Genomic DNA, 13,620 nt, shown 5'->3' on the forward strand with positions numbered 1-13,620 from the left:
GCTGTTCTTCAATGTTCCTCCACAGGACCACCACAGAGCAGGTATTATTTAGGTGGTGGATGATTCTCAGCACTGCAGTGACACTGACATGGTGGTGGTGTGTTAGTGTGTGTTGTGCTGGTATGAGTGGATCAGACACAGCAGCGCTGCTGGAGTTTTTAAATACCGTGTCCACTCACTGTCCACTCTATTAGACACTCCTACCTAGTCGGTCCACCTTGTAGATGTAAAGTCAGAGACGATCGCTCATCTATTGCTGCTGTTTGAGTCGCTCATCTTCTAGACCTTCATCGGTGGTCACAGGACGCTGCCCACGGGGCGCTGTCGGCTGGATATTTTTGGCTGGTGGACTATTCTCAGTCCAGCAGTGACAGTGAGGTGTTTAAAAACTCCAGCAGCGCTGCTGTGTCTGATCCACTCATACCAGCACAACACACACTAACACACCACCACCATGTCAGTGTCACTGCAGTGCTGAGAATCATCCACCACCTAAATAATACCTGCTCTGTGGTGGTCCTGTGGGGGTCCTGACCATTGAAGAACAGGGTGAAAGGAGCTAACACAGCATGTAGAGGAACAGATGGATTACAGTCAGTAATTGTAGAACTACAAAGTGCTTCTATATGGTAAGTGGAGCTGATAAAATGGACAGTGAGTGTAGAAACAAGGAGGTGGTTTTAATGTTATGGCTGATTATATATATACTGTATATATACAATAACGCAGCACTAAGGTCCACAAAAGTGCTAAACACACACATATGATCAACAGTAAAATGAACAACGTAAACAGAGATGTAAATATGGGAGATGTAAATATTAAACATAATTAGGGGAGATCTGGTCCTCATACTAGACTCGGCACTGTACCGGCACTGAGAGCACACTGAGGAGCTGTTTTAGCCACCCCGCCCTCGGACATTACCCAATCGTGTCCATGCAGACACCCGACCGGCCGATAACACCGCTGGGATTCGACTCTAGAACCCCAGATCTCAGCAGTATAGGGGGATAATGTAGTTTAAAAACCCCTAATGAGCAGCAGTGTCAGGAACTCTGTAAGTGTTATATAGGCACAGCTGGAAGCACTGATGATGTTTGGATGAATTAAAATGTTATGACTAAAATACATAATTAAGTAATTATTAATTATCGTTATTATTACACACCCCCATTTAGTTCATTCATTTGGATGCATTTAAATTAAAAGTTGATATTCGTTATTATTATTACCAGAAACAAATGTTAACAAGTTATGACGAAGTAAAAACAATAATTAAAATCATTCGAGTTTGTTCTTCAGGTCAGTCTGTGATGATAATAATAATAACAAAATAATAATAAACAGTAATAATAATAAATATTGTTTTAGGTTTAATTTATAAGGCACCTCTTACATACCCAAAAATGCCTTACAATACATTAAAAAGCAAACGTAGGGAAGCAGTGACCACTTAATATATTAAAATCCAAATCTTTTAAGCTTAATAAAGGCGTTATTAATCATATTTAATAAGGTGAAACAGTAAACAGCCTTCAAAGAGTGAACGATTCCTCATAAACATTCCAGTTCTTCAGAATTTACTGTATATTTTTATATTAATGCTTTACATTCAGGTTACAGGAGCGTTTATTATTAATAACATACTTTTGTTAATAATAATTTGTTAATAACAAACTGTTGTTTTAACACAGATTTGTTCTACAGCAGCGGTAACCATTTATACTTTTTCTTTAATTCTGTTTATTCATTTCCCCCTCAATTTTCCTTCAATTTAGTCATATCCAATCTGCAATCTGCTGCAATCCTCCACTCCCAATCTTCAGAAAGCCCTTTCCGGCACATATGCACTAGCCGACCGCTGCAACAGACTGGTTCATATGGAGATCTATATCGCGCACGGAGAGTCCACAACAACTTCCTCTATCCCCCTCTCTGTGCAGCGCCATCAGTCAGCCAGCAGAGGTCATAATTGCAGCAGCTATGAGGTGTCCAAACACATGGGTGTCCAAACTATGGCCCCGTAACCCTTTCTGAAACGGCCCGTGAGCTATTTTAGAAATTAAATAAAAGTTGTTACTTTAAACACTGGGTGTCGCTGTCACGCATAATCAGTCCAAAACACTTCACATCTCCTTTTCTCTTAAACTAAAACGGTAACGACGTTACGCCTGCAGTGATGTTCCTAAACTTCATGGTGGCTGGCTGATTTCAGAGGGGAAGTGGGTGTGTTTCATTTGGAAATTCAGGAAACGGTTGCTTTAAGACGGAGTGTAATAATCTCATTCAAATAAAAGGACGTATCGTTTATGTACGTAATCGATTAGGTTTATTATTTGTTTATTTTAGTGCACGAGTCTGTGGCCCATCATGGCCCAGCAAGGAAGGTCTGGACCCCCAGGGCGAGCCGATCGTCCATTTACCAACCACACGTTTAATTATTAAAAGTCACTCTTGGAGGGTTCCGGTTGTCGTCACGTTCACACCGACAGAGATCTGAACACGGGTAGTTTCCCTTTAGGCTGAACGCTCTGCAGGAGCCTCCTCACCATCCCCAGCTTCCCCTTCCTCACCAGGTCCCTCGACAGCTCTGCCACCTCATCTGTCCTCGCCCGGCACAGCAGCCTCAGCTCGGCTTTAATCGTCTCGGTGCCGTGGCTCTTCTCGGCCAGCTTTACGCACTCCTCGAACTGGGATAGGAGGTCGCCGACGTCCCCGGTGCTCTGGGCGTAACTGGTGAGCAGAGCGTCCAGCAGGAAGTGCAGCGCCCCACGCTCGTGGCTGCCCGGTCGCTCCAGTTCCAGCGCCTGTCTGAAGCAGTCGATGGCGTTCTGGTCCTCTCCTTTGAGCAGCAGGCATCGTCCACGCAGTATCTGGACTTCGGGGAAACTGGAGCCCAGCGGGCACTGCAGGGCCTGTGCCAGGCTGACCAGAGCCTGGTTTACCGCCTTCTCGTCCACCATTAGACTTTCCTGCACGGCGTCCACTCCCATATAGTAAAAGACCTGAGGGTAAAGAGACGAGATGAACAAGTTAAACCTAGTGACCCGCCCTGATCCCCTCTACCTACCTGATCAGCTCAGCCTCAGTAGAGAGGATTCTAATACGACATGGAGCTCATAAGGCAGATTATTTAGACACTCTACGTACGTCACTGTAATTTTAGCTTACTAAGCTAACACAGTTAGTCTCAGGACATTCAAACCCAGATCATCACTCAGAATTAAGGCGCCTCAGTAGGAGCATTTTAAGGGATCTAAGAATTTAGATGTGCGAGTTTTGAGAAGAAAGAGAATATGACACCACATCCCCTGTTGTCCTGACTTTTTGTATTTGTATACTTGACATGCATAAACTTCCTCTATCTGCAAATAGAAATTAAACAATATGGGGAAGGGATTCGTGCACTGGACACTCTTCACCACAGTGGTCATGTTAGTTTTATACTGGATGTTCGTCTGACGTCCGAGGTTCTTTCGTCTCCTTTTCAGCCAATAGACATCCAAAAATCAATAGAATTGAGCTGACTTATTCTTCAGTATGAAAGGAACAAGCAACAATCAAATAGATTTAAAAATGATCTCTGTTTATTGTAGTAAATATCGATAGTATCAATACCAACGTTGGTATTGGTATCGGATCGATACTAGCATGATGGGATCGATACTCTAGTTTCAGTTTTTTTCTCCGCTACATTCAGTACAGTCCTACTATTTTATGAAAAAGTAGACGTGTGTGTGTGTGTGTGTGTGTGTGTGTGTGTGTGTGTGTGTGTGTGCAAACACCGCTCTTTTACATCTAACACACACACTTTGCTCCTCCCTTCTCCGCTGTGTTTTATTGTCGTGCCGTCATGTGACTAACCGACACCGAGAGAAAATACATATAGCAGTGAGAGAAAGTGGATATCTTTCATCAGTGAATTAAAACATTTAATTCAATAATTAAGGGTTTATCGGTATCGGCGATAAGGGGTAATTGGTATCGGATCGAATTTTGCAGTATCGCACACCACTACTGCGTGAACAAACTAAGGGAGTGTCAAAAAAGTGCAAGAAAACTTTAAAATGCATTTAAAGGTTGTACCGTGTTTCCCCGAAAATAAGACCTAGTAGAGGTTTTGCTGAATTGCTAAATATAAGGCCTCCCCCGAAAGTAAGACCTAGCAAAGTTTTTGTTTGGACCGTACGCTGTCCCTGCTGTGCTGTACGAGTGTAATGTGGTGAGCTCCCCCTGGTGGCCGGAAGCTGCAATACCGTCCCTGCTGTACAAGTGGCTCAGTATATTTACAGTATATACAGTATATAATAAATGTTCATTTTTTTTGTTCAACAATAAATGTGAATTCTTCTTCATGGAAAAATAAGACCTAGCGCATCTTTGGGAGCAAAAATTAATATGACACTGTCTTATTTTCGGGGAAACTGGGTAATAGTTACAGTGTCGTGTACGATGCACTATACCTGTATTACAGAATAAAAGTCCTACACAGAAATTTTTTCTGTAAGTGGTTATAAACCAATGTATAAAATACATTATATTGCTTCATATATAAATCAATGTAAAATAACAGCAAGTGAAAGTCTGAAATTGAGTTTAAGGGTCACTGGTTCTTAGTTTTATGGGTGACGATGCTTTTTTGCATGTGTTCCTTACATTGACAGGATGAACCTGAGATATTTCATGTTTTATCTGCTCAACTTCATTTCATTTATTAACAAACATCCATTCCTGCATTTCAGGCCTGAAACACATTCCAAAAAAAGTTGGGACGATTTAGGGCGAGTAATGAGGTGATTCCAAACAGGTACAAAAGCAGCATCCAGGAAAGGCTGAGAGTCTCTGATGAGTAAAGATGATCAGAGGATCCAGTTTGTCCACAAATGTGTGAGGAAATGATTGAAATGTTTAAAAACTATGAACCTCGAAGAAAGATTGGGAGGGATTTGCATGTTCTCTCTCTACAGTGCAGAATATCATTAAACCATTCAAGGAATTTCAGGGCGTAAAGATTAATCTGAACGCTCGTGATCTTCCATCCCTCAGACGGCGCCGCATCAAGAACCTCCACTCAACACTAGCTGATAGAACCACATGGGTGAGGGATTAGTTTATCAAACCTTTATCAAGCTCTACAATACAGAGTTACTGCACAAATCATACTTAACACTTTACTGTGCAAAAAAGAAGCTTCATGTTAACCATGTCCAGAAGCGGCGTCCACTTCTCTTGGCTCTGAGGCATCCAGGATGGACCGTCACACAGTGGAAACGTGTATTGTGCTGAGACGAATCAGTGTCCGTTTTTTTTTAAGAAATGGACCGGGCAAGGCAGTCAGGATAATTAGAGCTATTAAAATTTACCTTAGGACTGGTGACCACTGTGACCTTGACCAGGATAAAGCTGTGGTACAACATACAGTGAATGAATGAATGTTTTTGGAACATTTTCCTCCTGTAAGATTCAGCTTGCAGCGGGTTGGCAGAGGCAGTCAAATGTTCATGGGTTCGTGGGTCATGGGTCCGATTCCCAGGTGGGACGATCCGGGTCCTTCCTGTGTGGTTTGCATGTTCTCCCCGTGTCTCACAGTACAAAGACGTATAAGCAAGGTGAACTGGAGATACAAACTCGGCCGTTAAGGTGTTTGCTATTGAACCTGAGCTGATGAATCATGGGTAACCTGTAACTACCCGTCCTGTCATAAATGGAACCAAATGTAAAACATCACCTTCAAATCCTAATAAATACATAAGTAAATGATGTCATAAGTTCCCCTTTGAAGATAAAAGTGAAAAAGATCAAAGTGAAATTAAGTGAATGAAGAACATTAGAAGCTTGCTGGACCGTGGCCGTACCTGTCCCATCTCCAGATGAGTCCTGAGGCAGGGCTGAACACTCAGCACTTTTTCGAGATCGGCGCGGGCTTCCTTCAGGTCCTGTCGGTCAGGGATCCCACGCAGTCCCTGCTTAGCCTGCGCCAAAGCGTTCACATAGCCGGTGACCTTAAGCTGAAGAAAGGATGAACAAGAGCAAATTAAAAAGTTATTTTTATGCATATTCGTCCTAATATTACATATTCCATATAGAAGCACTTTGTAGTTCTACAATTACTGACTGTAGTCCATCTGTTTCTTTACATGCTTTGTTAGACCCCTTTCATGCTGTTCTTCAACTGCAGTGACACTGACATGGTGGTGGTGTGTTAGTGTGTGTTGTGCTGGTATGAGTGGATCAGAGATTTTAAACACCTCACTGTCCCTGCTGGACTGAGAATCGTCCACTAACCAAAAATATCCAGCCGACAGCGCCCCGTGGGCAGCGTCCTGTGACCACCGATGAAGGTCTAGAAGATGACCGACTCAAACAGCAGCAATAGATGAGCGATCGTCTCTGACTTTACATCTACAAGGTGGACAGTGAGTGGACACGGTGTTTAAAAACTCCAGCAGCGCTGCTGTGTCTGATCCACTCATACCAGCACAACACACACTAACACACCACCACCATGTCAGTGTCACTGCAGTGCTGAGAATCATCCACCACCTAAATAATACCTGCTCTGTGGGGGTCCTGACCATTGACAAACAGCATGTAGAGAAACAGATGGACTACAGTCAGTAATTGTAGAACTACAAAGTGCTTCTATATGGTAAGTGGAGCTGATAAAATGGACAGTCAGTATAGAAACAAGGATGTGGTTTTAATGTTATGGCTGATCAGGTGGGATGTTTGCTTGATGAAAGAGTTTAGGGAAGGCCAGAAGAAGTCACATCCTGTTTTTGTTGATCTAGAGAAGGGTTATAACAGGGTTCAGTGAGAGGAGCTGCGGTATCGTATGAGGAATTCGGGTGATGGTGGTGCAGAATGTGTATGAGGGGACGAGGGTTCTATCAGGAGAAGGTGCTGAGGAGGAGGAGAGGAAGGACGACGAGGTGAATGATCCACTGTAGAAGAAGGTGACGGGTTATCTGACATATAGATTGATGTTTAAAGTGGGACGTACCTTTGCCCGGGTGCTGTAGGCCTGCCAGTTGAGTTCTTCATCAGGCAGGACGTTCAGAGACATGTTACAGATGCCCGTCGCCATCTCATACTTGCCCGAGCGAAAGAACACGTTGGCCAGCTGGTTCAGAGTGAACGCGTCATCTGTGGCCAGCTTGATACCCTGTAAACACACGATAATAAATCATCTTCATTTATTTTATCATTTATTATATTTATCATGTTTTAAAACCACCTCCTTGTTTCTACACTCACTGTCCATTTTATCAGCTTCACTTACCATATAGAAGCACTTTGTAGTTCTACAATTACTGACTGTAGTCCATCTGTTTCTCTACATGCTTTGTTACCTCCTTTTACTCTGTTTACCACTTATTTAGGTGGCGGATCATTCTCAGCACTGCAGTGACACTGACATGGTGGTGGTGTGTTAGTGTGTGTTGTGCTGGTATGAGTGGATCAGACACAGCAGCCCTGCTGGAGTTTTTAACACCGTGTCCACTCACCGTCCATTAGACACTCCTACCTAGTCGGTCCACCTTGTAGATGTAAAGTCAGAGACGATCGCTCATCTATTGCTGCTGTTTGAGTCGGTCATCTTCTAGACCTTCATCAGTGGTCACAGGACGCTGCCCACGGGGCGCTGTCGACTGGATGTTTTTGGTTGGTGGACGATTCTCAGTCCAGCAGTGACAGTGAGGTGTTTAAAAACTCCAGCAGCGCTGCTGTGTCTGATCCACTCATACCAGCACAACACACACTAACACACCACCACCATGTCAGTGTCACTGCAGTGCTGTGAAACAGATGGACTACAGTCAGTAATTGTAGAACTACAAAGTGCTTCTATATGGTAAGTGGAGCTGATAACATGGACAGTGAGTGTAGAAACAAGGAGGTGGTTTTAATGTTATGGCTGATAAACACGTACCGTCCCGTAGCAGGTCAGAGGCTCCGATCCGGACAGGCCGCAGTCGTGGACCGACATGGGAACGGTGGGGAAGTCCTCGACCCTCTCCAGCATGAGTCCAGTGTAACACCAGGCCAGCGCTGAGAACGGGGACAGGAGGAGTCAGTCCCGAAAAAGCACGTCACTAAAGCAGAGCTGAACACCGCGGTAAAAACCGGCCCGACCGGTCCGAGTCCGGGTAACAAAGACACGACGTATCAAACAAAACAAACAGATCTCAGACATGACAGACGGGAGGACGGCATGGTTACCTTTAAGGCGTGTCGAGTCTGATTTCAGAGTCTCTGTCAGCAGTGAAAGGCCTTTGTTAAAGTGGGTGACCCCGGCGTACTCCAGATCTTTCGAATCGCTCACCATACCGTATAATCTGTAGAGACGAGACGATTTAGAAATCATGCGTTTAATGTCTTGAAGCGGATTAAAGAAATATGTGTGTTATTTTAAGTAATCCTCGTCTATCCTACCTGTAGCGCAAGAACAATTACCGCACACAATCATTCCACATACACAGATCAGCCATAACATTAAAACCACCTCCTTGTTTCTACACTCACTGTCCATGTTTTTCAATGGTCAGGACCCCCACAGGACCCCCAACAGAGCAGGTATTATTTAGGTGGTGGATCATTCTCAGCACTGCAGTGTGTTAGTGTGTGTTGTGCTGATACGAGTGGATCAGACACAGCAGTGCTGCTGGAGTTTTTAAACACCTCACTGTCCCTGCTGGACTGAGAATCATCCACCAACCAAAAACATCCAGTCGACAGCGCCCCGTGGGCAGCGTCCTGTGACCACTGGTGAAGGTCTAGAAGATGAGCGACTCAAACAGCAGCAATAGATGAGCGATCGTCTCTGACTTTACATCTACAAGGTGGACCGACTAGGTAGGAGTGTCTAATAGAGTGGACAGTGAGTGGACACGGTGTTTAAAAACTCCAGCAGCGCTGCTGTGTCTGATCCACTCATACCAGCACAACACACACTAACACACCACCACCATGTCAGTGTCACTGCAGTGCTGAGAATGATCCACCACCTAAATAATACCTGCTCTGTGGTGGTCCTGACCATTGAAGAACAGGGTGAAAGGGGGTAACAAAGCATACAGAGAAACAGATGGACTACAGTCAGTAATTGTAGAACTACAAAGTGCTTCTATATGGTAAGTGGAGCTGATAAAATGGACAGTGAGTGTAGAAACAAGGAGGTGGTTCCTAATATTGTATTGTGTTGGTCCCCCTTTTGCTGCCAAAACAGCCCTGACCCATCGAGGCATGGACTCCACTAGACCCCTGAAGGTATGCTGTGGTATCTGGCACCAAGATGTCAGCAGCAGATCCTTTAACTCTTGTAAGCTGTGAGGCGGGGCCTCCATGGATCGGACTTGTTTGTCCAGCACGTCCCACAGATGCTCGACTGGATTGAGATCTGGGGAATCTGGAGGTCAAGTCAACACCAGGCCACAGCCATCAGCGTCTCCATGAAAGGGTGAACATGGTCTGCAGCAATGCTTAGGTAGGTCAGTGGACCTGATTATTACTCTGGTACCTTTATATTATAAAAAGGGCTTTAATTATTGTCATCAGACCCAACATACAGTGATTGACTATCCTTTATATGCTAATTTATTTCACGGATGAGAATTAATTAGTACCTTATGTGTATTGTTGCCATTTTGAAGTACCAGCTCCCCTTTTCTTCATTTGGGATCTAAAAACAGCACAAATATATTAAATTTTATATTAAAAATAATATATATATATATAAACATGCTATAAATTTGGGTTTAAAGGATTCTGACTCCATTAAAAGTCTCACCAGATCTCCTCCGTGTTGGAGAGCCCGGCTGTACAGAGTAAGCGCGGTGGTCAGCCTCTCCTGCAGGTCTTCATCTTTTTCTATCTCTATATCATGAAGCTGGGCGAACGCCTGTTCCACCAGGCACCACGCCCCCCTGAGCCTGCCCTCGCCCGTCTCCGTGTCCATTAAACCCGCCACACGCTCCAGACACTCGCCCTCCTCCTTCTCCTGCCCTAACTTCTCATACACGTGACCCAGGTTGGCCCAGGCGTTGAGGTTCCCCGAATCCTCCTGGCAGACGCCCCTGAAGATCTCCTCGGCATGGTCCAGCTCGTCCAGGTGATAAGCGAGCAGGCCCAGCATGTTCCTCACGGCGTACTGCTGCCTGCCTGCTTCTGCCTCCAGTTCGGCCCGCAGGCTCTCGCGCTTCAGCTGGGTGTCCCGCCCGCGCAGGGAGCCCGGCCCGGTCGGCTCGCCGTTCAGGTGCAGCGGCAGGGAAAAGTGTCCGGGTATGAAGGGCATAGCGTCGATAAGGGACTCGATGTCATCCTCTGTGCTTTCCTCCATGATCTCCTTCTTATAACTCACACACACACTCACACACACTAACAATAGGACAAAGACTGGAGAAGAAATGTTGTAAGCAGGACTGGAAATACGGGTTCGAGGTAGAGAACTGGGCGGGGTGGGGAGGAGGAAAGAATGATGCACTTTATCGAGTACGGTCTTGTTTCTTTATTACCATGAAACACTTTTCACTGAGTCTGATTTTCTATGATCCAGAATAAACCTGACAGAGCCCGTCCTCATGTATAATGTGTGTATTATTAGTAAAACCTCAGTCAGGAACAGCAGGGAAGATAAAATCTGCAATGCAGCTGCTATGAAACTTTATCGGAAAGCATCAGTTAACGACATAATAATCAGTAATCACTGATTTCTGCTTATATTGTATATTTAAGTATGTTAAGCTGACATGCTTGTGTATTGATTGAGAACAGACTGTCTCCAGGGTTGGTGGGTACTTATATTAATATTTAATTATTTAATATTCAGAGTATAAAATCAGTATTGATTCTAATATACTTTTTTTTAACATGGCAGTAGAATAGAGTCAGAGAGTCAGTCAGAGTCAGAGAGGTTTTATTGTCATTTCAGCTACATACATGTACATATTGAAACGAAACAGCGTTCCTCTAGAATCACGGTGTAACACGGTACAAAAAGTGCAAGACAAAACAAAACACTGTAAATACAACAATAATACAAAAAATCCTATAATAAATAACTACAAAAGATATTCCTAATTATCCCTAATCTAAACAAGTAATTAGAAGACAGGACTAAAGACAAGTGTTAGTACATGATGGTGAATAGATGGTACAATGGTGAGCAGAGCAGAGTGCCTTTATTTGTCATATATACATGTACATGTGTAGAGTACAATGAAATTCTTACTTCGTGTATCCCAGCTTGTTTGGACGCTGGGGTCAGTGCACAGGGTCAGCCATTGTATGGAGCAGAGACGGTTAAGGGCCCCTTGCTTAAGGGCCAACAGTGGCTGCATAGCAGAGCTTGGATTTGAACTCTCAACCTTTTAGTTGATAGAGCAAAGCTCTACCCACTAGGCTCCCACTGTTCCTTATTTCCGTATTTTAGATCATTACCTTTTTATCTTATATAAATATATTTTATCTTTATCTTTATCTTTTATCTTTAGAAAACTTTAAACCCGACAGCATGGTGGTTTGGTGCGTAGCACGGTCATCTTACAGCAAGAAAGTCCTGGGTTTGATTCCCACTGGAGCGTGGTCCTTTGAGTATGTATGTGAGTGTGTGTGTGAGAGTGAGTGAGTGTGTGAGAGTGAGTGAGTGAGTATGAGTGTGAGTATATAAATGAGTGAGTGAGTGTGAGTGAGTGAGTATGTGAGTGTGTATGAGTGTGTGTGTGTGTGTATGTGAGTGAGTGAGTGAGTGTGTGAGTGTGTATGTGAGTGTGTATGTGAGTGTGTATGAGTGTGTGTGTGTGTGTGTGTGAGTGAGTGAGTGAGTGAGTGTGTGAGTGATTGTGTATGTGAGTGAGTGTGTGTGTGTGTGTGCGTCTATACACACACCTGTCACCAGGTGAGGGACAGTGGGTGACCATGTCTCATACACACATACACACACACACACACACACACACACGCACAAACTGATCATTTTTCTACCTCATTAATGTAAATATTATAATTTTTATTGTTATTTTTTTTGAACTGTTTTTATTAATATTTTATTCTATTTTATAATATTTTTTGCACATGTAACTGTTCTGTATATTTTTGTTTTTTCTTTTTATTGTTTATATTTCTCTGTAACTTGCTTTGGCAATACGAATGTCCTTATTTGTCATGCCAATAAAGCTTCTTTTGAGTTTGAGTTTGAGTTGAGTGTGTGTGTGTGAGTGAGTGAGTGAGTGTGTATGTGAGTGTGTATGTGAGTGAGTGAGTGAGTGTGTATGTGAGTGAGTGTGTATGTGAGTGAGTGAGTGAGTGAGTGAGTGAGTGAGTGTGTATGTGAGTGAGTGAGTGAGTGTGTGTGTGTGAGTGAGTGAGTGAGTGTGTATGTGAGTGTGTATGTGAGTGAGTGAGTGAGTGTGTATGTGAGTGAGTGTGTATGTGAGTGAGTGAGTGAGTGAGTGAGTGAGTGAGTGTGTATGTGAGTGAGTGAGTGAGTGTGTATGTGAGTGAGTGTGTATGTGAGTGAGTGAGTGAGTGAGTGAGTGTGTATGTGAGTGAGTGTGTATGTACATTCACAGTAAAGAAGGAGTAAATCAGGCAGTTAAAAATATTAATCAGATCTTTAAAAATACAGCAAATAAAGCTCAATTAAAAATTAAATCTAAATCAAAACCTAAACCTAAACCTACAAAAGATGACAGCTGGTTCGACAAAGACTGTCAAATGTTAAGAACAGAACTCCGTAAAATATCAAACCAAAAACACAGAGACCCAAACAACAGTAACACACGACTTCTTTACTGTGAAACCCTCAAACAATATAAACGTACACTCAGAACCAAAAAAGCTCAGTACACCCAAAAACAACTAACAATTATTGAACAATCAATCAACACACATCAATTCTGGGACAATTGGAACAAATTAAAACATAGAGAACAGGAAGAATTGGCCATTCAGGATGGGGATATCTGGACAACCCATTTCCAATCACTCTTTAAAAATGTAGAATTAGATTCAAATCCTGAACAAATTCAAATTATTAGTAAGTTAGAGGAACTGGAACGGGCTGTTAAAAACCACCAGAATCCTCTAGACTCTCTCATTACTGAGCAGGAACTTAAAGACAACATTAAAAAACTAAAAACAAAGAAATCATCAGGACCTGACGGGATCCTGAATGAAATGATCAAACACAGCAGCTCCAAATTTCACCTGGCGATGTTAAAAGTCTTTAACCTGGTTCTGAGTGTCGGTTCCTTCCCTGAAATCTGGAATCAAGGTCTCATAACACCCATCTACAAAAGTGGAGATAAATTCGACCCTAATAATTACCGGGGCATCTGTGTGAGCAGTAACCTGGGGAAGTTATTCTGTAGTATAATTAACTCACGATTATTACACTTCCTTACCCAACACAACGTCCTGAGTAAAAGTCAGATTGGTTTTCTACCAAATTACCGCACTACCGATCATATTTACACCCTACACACCCTGATCGAAAAATATGTAGTTCAAAATAACTCTAAAATATTTGCATGTTTTATTGATTTAAAAAAAGCTTTTGATTCCATTTGGCATGAAGGATTGTTTTATAAAATGTTAGAGAGTGGTGTAGGGGGTAAA

At 43.2% G+C, this 13,620-nt stretch overlaps 1 protein-coding gene across 1 annotated transcript; it reads right to left on the reverse strand.

Moving 5' to 3' along the window:
* Window positions 1-2,109: 2,109 nt before the first annotated feature.
* On the reverse strand, window positions 2,110-10,342 carry ttc22 (tetratricopeptide repeat domain 22). The gene is made up of 7 exons (XM_062998074.1): window positions 9,794-10,342; window positions 9,630-9,685; window positions 8,227-8,342; window positions 7,937-8,055; window positions 7,007-7,168; window positions 5,859-6,011; window positions 2,110-3,008 (listed from the first exon to the last, which is right to left on the reverse strand). The coding sequence occupies exons 1-7, from the start codon at window positions 10,340-10,342 to the stop codon at window positions 2,484-2,486; spliced, it is 1,680 nt and encodes a 559-aa protein (XP_062854144.1). The 3' UTR covers window positions 2,110-2,483.
* Between the last annotated feature and the right edge of the window lie 3,278 nt (window positions 10,343-13,620).

This window comes from Trichomycterus rosablanca, chromosome 6 (assembly GCF_030014385.1).
Source record: "Trichomycterus rosablanca isolate fTriRos1 chromosome 6, fTriRos1.hap1, whole genome shotgun sequence".
NCBI classification, from domain to species: domain Eukaryota; kingdom Metazoa; phylum Chordata; class Actinopteri; order Siluriformes; family Trichomycteridae; genus Trichomycterus; species Trichomycterus rosablanca.